Source organism: Prosopis cineraria, unplaced genomic scaffold (genome assembly GCF_029017545.1).
Source record: "Prosopis cineraria cultivar Desert tree isolate PC_DT_omini unplaced genomic scaffold, ASM2901754v1 PC4, whole genome shotgun sequence".
NCBI classification, from domain to species: domain Eukaryota; kingdom Viridiplantae; phylum Streptophyta; class Magnoliopsida; order Fabales; family Fabaceae; genus Prosopis; species Prosopis cineraria.
The window spans coordinates 21,814,183-21,820,182 of NW_026555335.1; the positions used below are offsets into that span (position 1 = coordinate 21,814,183).

At 33.5% G+C, this 6,000-nt stretch overlaps 1 protein-coding gene across 4 annotated transcripts; it reads left to right on the top strand.

Annotated features, from left to right (window-relative positions):
• The first annotated feature begins 2,936 nt into the window (after positions 1 to 2,936).
• LOC129310176 (chaperone protein dnaJ 49-like) lies at positions 2,937 to 4,689 on the top strand. Of its 4 annotated transcripts, none has more exons than XM_054952060.1 (2): positions 2,937 to 3,130; positions 3,258 to 4,689. In XM_054952060.1, the coding sequence occupies exon 2, from the start codon at positions 3,334 to 3,336 to the stop codon at positions 4,405 to 4,407; it is 1,074 nt and encodes a 357-aa protein (XP_054808035.1). In that variant the 5' UTR covers positions 2,937 to 3,130; positions 3,258 to 3,333; the 3' UTR covers positions 4,408 to 4,689. The 4 variants fall into 4 exon arrangements, with proteins under 4 accessions (XP_054808035.1, XP_054808034.1, XP_054808032.1 ...); XM_054952059.1 differs by having other exon boundaries at positions 3,288 to 4,689; XM_054952057.1 differs by having other exon boundaries at positions 2,937 to 3,124.
• Positions 4,690 to 6,000: the final 1,311 nt, after the last annotated feature.

The following is a 6,000-nucleotide window of genomic DNA, read 5'->3' on the forward strand; positions in this document are numbered from 1 at the left end:
CTAGCAAAAGGGAATTAAGGATTTGAATAGCACCTCAAGTAAGCTTTCTAAAGTATAGAATAGTTGAGGTAACTAGATAATTCATTATGTCTATTAATTAGTTTAACTATTTATAAGTACATATAAATATGATTTATGATTGTAATCGTCATTAAGTTTGAAATTGCATGTTTTAACAAGCTTTAGCATCAAAAGAATTTAATTATAAATTGAATAGATTTTAAAAAGTTTCCTTTAAGTAAGCTAGTGTACAAAGTGGACAAATATGACTTTATGTGTGTAAAAGTGGCATGATCATATTAGAGGGTGGGAGTTCACCCTAAGTGTGTGGAGATGTGTGAAAAAAAAAATTCATATGATCAAGCTAGCATCATGAGACCTAGCTGGGTGTTTTTACCATGAAGGTATGCTCGAATTAATGGTTGTGTAATTGGTCCAAGAGAGCCTTTAGATTCAGTCAGGGAGTGTGGAGGTTTGGCATATAGATGATTATGCTAGTGTGTGAATGGTTTCATGGAAATCATTATATGTATAGACACACAGAGAGAGAAAGAGAGAGAGAGAGAGAGAGAGAGAGCTTGTGTGCGTGTGTATGGTAATCGCTTTTGGTTCACTAGTTTAAAGTTATTCTTGTTAATATACATGGATAAGTTATCTTGATTATTGAGATATTTATCTCACCCATGGTTATCATCTTTATAAGTTTGCACAAACATGTAATGCATAACTTAGCCCTGATATGTGTGTATATGGGCATTGTGTGATGATTTTGAAAATGAGGGCTAAGATATTATACCAAGTGCTTGTTAGGGTGATTGGATTGATAGATGTACAGAGTTTGGCCAAGTGCATGCAAATGTGTGAAAATATGTAATAGCCTTATTGTGTGTGTTTAAGGGTAACTTGGTAGCCAAACTTGTCTGCATGTGTGATAATGATGTCATGAATGTTGAATCAAGTGGGAAATGTTCCATTAGATGTGGTCAATGTCTTAAAAGTGGCTAATGACATGTGGTTTGAAATTGGGGTGCTTAAGTCAAAGACAATGACTATTTTAAGTCATTTTACATCTGAGTGTCCAATTTTTAAATAAAATAATGGATTGAAATGAAACCATTATCATTAATTAAATTTTGAAATAAGCTTCATGTGAGTACTTGAATGACTCCAATCGGATATTGTATGAAAAAAATATCACGCGTCAAAAGTTCGTATCAGAAGTGTTGTTTGATAGCAAAATCTAGTATGTGCATCGTTGCTCATTATGCACATGCTGCAGCGCATGTTAGAATGAGAAGTGGTGATTTTGTACCACATGTCATGGCACATGTGCCATATGTCATGGCATATGACTCAATTTAGACTAAATTCACCTTTTTGCTTTTGTTTTATCTTTGTGTATTAAATGTGTAATCCACATATTTCCACTAAGCATATATGGGAATTTTAATTGAGGTTAAACATTTTCCAAAAAGAGTTTACTTTGAAATCCCAACCTTTTATGATATTCATTTTCATTAAGTTTATAAGTAATTTTGAATGGTGTGTTGTACCGTAATGTCGTAAGGGGCATTACACCAATGATACGTTTGTCACAATGGATCACATTGAAGTTAATTTAGTTTACATAACAGCCAAAGTTCTACACATTAACAAAGGGGGTAATTTGCTCTGAATTTTAAAGTTTAGGATTCAGGTTGCTACTCGTGCAATAATTTAGGGTCTGTGGCGCTCATTAACTAATGATACATCACCAAGGGACTGTCATATTAATATTTAAATAGGCCCCATAAAATCAACAGTTAACACATTATCTACAATTAATGGTGGGGGTAATTTGCTCTGGATTTAAAAGTTCATGATCCATTTTTGATATTTTAGAAGTTTAGGGTCTATGATGCTTTTTGTGTAATACTTTAAGGCCTAAAATGCTCATTAACTCTAAAATAAAATTCTGTTTTATAATTCTTTTTATTTAAAAAGTGCTTTAATGCTTTAACATAGGGCTTGTTTGGGCCCGTTTGTATAATATTAAAAAAGTAAGTGATTTTTAGGTAGTTTAAAGATTTTATAAAAATAAATTTATTTTGTAGAGATTTTAGACATTATTTTATGTTTGTTACAATAATAAAAAGTGATTGTTAGTTAAATTTTATGATATCTTTTTTTTTTTGTTTTATAAAAGTGATTTGTTATTATATTATTTTAAGATTTTATGATATTTTCATGTATTACACATTTTTAAAACATACTTTTTCATATATTGCATTAGATTATTTTCAAAAGCTATTTAAAATAAATTCTTAAAAAATTAAAAATATGCTTTTTTTAAATTCTGATTATTTTTAAAAGTTTAAACAATCATCATAAAAACTTATAAAATATATTTTTCAAAAAAATAAATTTTTTATAAAATAAGCTAAAACAAGGTTGGCCTATATTTAAGATTAAAAAATAAATAATTTTTAAGTAGTTTAAAGGTTTTATAAAATAAAATTTATTTCGTACAGATTTTATAAAAAGCATGCATTATTTCATATTTGGTTATAATAATAATAAAAAATTATTAGTTAGTTATGTTTACATTTTATATTATCTTCCTTAATTTTTGTTTTATAAAAATAATTTTTTATTATATTATTTTAAAATTTTATGATATCTTTGTATATCTTACTTTTTAAAACACTCTTTCTCATATATTATATTATATTATTTTTTAAGTAAAATTTTAAAATAATTAATTTTTTTTAAATTTTAATTATTTTTAAAAGTTTAAACAAATATAATAAAAAATTTATATAATAATTTTTGTTGAAAAAATATGTATTTTTTTAATAAAATAAGTTAAAACAAAGGATCGAATAATGTTTAACTTTTAACAATCTTCTCCAATATTAAAGGCAGAAGAAAGTTATTTACCCAAAAAAAAAAAAAAAAAGGTAGAAGAAAGTTGCTCTTTCAATTGCTCAGGGCGATAGGAGTAAGATTGTTCACAAATTCAACCTCCATAGGAGAAATCGATCTGCAATCTCACTGGGCATGAAACCCTAATCAAGCGAAGTCTTGATCGCCATCTTTGTCTGGGGGATAACCTCTCGTTGACGCTCGTCTCTTAGGTCCATCAGTAAGGGTCATTCTCCAAAACCCCTTTGCTTTTGTTGTCGATATGATGAATTCAATTGATCGGCTCTTCAATTTGGTTTTTGGTTATTTCTTAATTTTTCTAATTCAATAACCGTTGATTCCTTTTGCTGAAGTCGTGAATTGATCCCCCCTGGTTTCGCTAGGATTCTGAAGATCTGTTGGAATATCTGTTGGGTTTGATAATCTGAAATGGATGGCAACAAGGACGATGCGTTAAAATGCTTGAAAATTGGGAGAGAGGCCTTAGAAAGCGGGGATCGGGTTCGCGCTTTGAAATTTGTCGCGAAAGCTCGCCGTCTTGACCCGACTTTGCCCGTTGGCGATCTGTTGGCGACGATAGAGAAAGATACAGGTGACCAACCGCCGGCGGCGGCTGCCAATGGACCATCAGTGACGTCTTCATCGAAACCCTCTGATCAACCTTCTCTTCGACAAAGGGTTTCGACAGCAGGGTCTTCATCTTCTACGTCATCAGCTACATATACGGAGGAGCAAATTACGATTGTTAGAGAGATTATGAGGAAGAAGAATTATTATGAAATTTTGGGATTGGAGAAGAGCTGTTCGGTCGAAGATGTGCGAAAAGCGTACAGGAAACTGTCTTTGAAGGTTCATCCTGATAAGAACAAAGCTCCTGGTGCTGATGAAGCGTTTAAGGTTGTGTCTAAAGCTTTCCAGTGTCTAAGTAATGAAGAGAGTCGAAAGAAGTATGATCTCGTTGGAGAGGATGAATCCATTTACGAAGGACGTGCTGCAAGGCAGACAACACGAGCATATAATGGCCATTATGAAGCTGATATCGATGCGGAGGAAATATTTAGGAATTTCTTCTTTGGTGGAATGGCTCCTGCAACACCTTTTGGTGGCTTTAGTTTTGGACCGGGGATGGGTCCCAGACCGGCTGAACATGGGTCTAGTGGCTTTAATGTTCGCGCTTTAATTCAGTTGCTTCCTGTTCTGCTTATTCTGCTTTTGAACTTCTTGCCGTCTTCAGATCCTGTCTATTCACTTTCTCGACAGTATCCATATGAACATCGGTTTACTACACCAAAGGGTGTCAACTATTATGTTAAGTCGGCCAAATTTGATCAAGACTACCCACCAGATAGCCATGAGCGAACAACACTTGAAGATAGGGTTGAGAGTGATTATCTCAATATTCTTAGAGAGAATTGTCGGCTTGAGTGGCATCGCCGCCAATGGGGATATATACGGGAAATGCCACATTGTGAAATGCTTCGCAAGTTTGAACCGGTGAACTAATGAGTGAATTAAGGTTCTATTTTTTATCTCCTAGTCTGAGACATAAATTTGCCTATTTGTGACGATGATATAGAAAATACAATTAAGTTTTCAGTTTGATATCCGTGAATCAGTTCATAATAAGTCACGGTGTAGATTGCTAGTGCTCAAACTTTATCGAACATCTCCTATGGTTCTTCCTTTCACATATTAAAAGCAGTCATTACCAGTAATAGAATGTGTTGCCTTGCTTATGTACTGATACTATTGACTATTAATGTTATCATTTTGTTAAGTGATTTATACTGGGTTGATGTGAGTGGTACGTAATTATGTTTATCTATTGCACAAGGATTTTGCCTTGGCAGCTTTTCTGTGATGAATTCTCTGGTGACCTGTTTGTTGTTACCTTATGAATAGAGTAAATGAGTGATTGCCAGATGATGTGGTGATGTGATTTTATGATTATCTTGGTGCAAATGTGGGGAGGGGTCAGTTCAGTTATGCTATGTCTTACACTATTCAGTTGGAAATAGATCTTGAGTTAAAGGGGTGCCAAATGATTGCTGATGCAATGTTTGGTGAATTTGTATATTTTTCCAGTAGACTGTATTTAATAGAGCTTTATTATTTAAACAGTACATAGATTATCAGCCTTCCTCATCTTGTCTCCCATCGGACTCCATAGGGCTGATCTCTGGAGAGATTAGGAAGCAAAAGTGGGTTGGCTGGTTAGGTTCTTTATTTGCAAACAGAAGTCCAACGATATGTGGCTGATGGGCCCCGGCTTCGTATTTTGACAAAGAAATATGTAAATTTCATGATATGGGTTGGCTTCATCTTAATGCGTTGTTGATATCTACTGGTGGTTGGATTGCTTCCTTGAGGCAGTTCCTCTATAGGTCCGCTTGAGATGAGTAATTTGATAGAGATAGAGGCAGAACAGAATTTTACTTGTCTAATGGTAGTTTTGTTTTCTGTAGCTGGTTTAACTTAATTTTATTTGTTTTTTTTTTTCCCAAGCTGGGAGCATATATGTTATTTTTCTTAAATCTTTTTCTTTACATTTAAGGGTACTCCATATTGTTGTTATAAAATCTTACTTACTCTATCAAGTGTTTGGGGATTGCATTGGCTGTATTGCTGTTTGTAACTTTATGTAGTTTACTAAATTGAGGACTGTTGCATATTTCCTGTTAGGGATAACACGACTTTTGGTCCCTTCAGTTTTAATGTGTTTTGGTGTAGGTTAATGTGGTTTTTTTTGTTGTTCGAAGTCCCTCTAGTTTATTTCATCTACAGTATTAGTCTCTCTACTTTTAAATATGCCCAGAAGGATGATAAGATGACACTAATAGTGTTAAATATTCTGATCTTTCACTAAGATCAAGAAGGACGACATCTGACAGTGTATTCTGCGTTTGAGTATGTGGGGTCACTGGGATCAAGCATCGTTCCTTTGACTGATGCCCAATAACCTTTGACTAAGTGGGGTCACTGCATAGTAGCTGCCATTTTCATTTAAAATTTGGATCCTTTCTTCCCTTCTACATTAATGGCATTAGTGGCAAGTTAAAAAACAACCTTGATGCCACTTCATCATCCTTCTAAGCA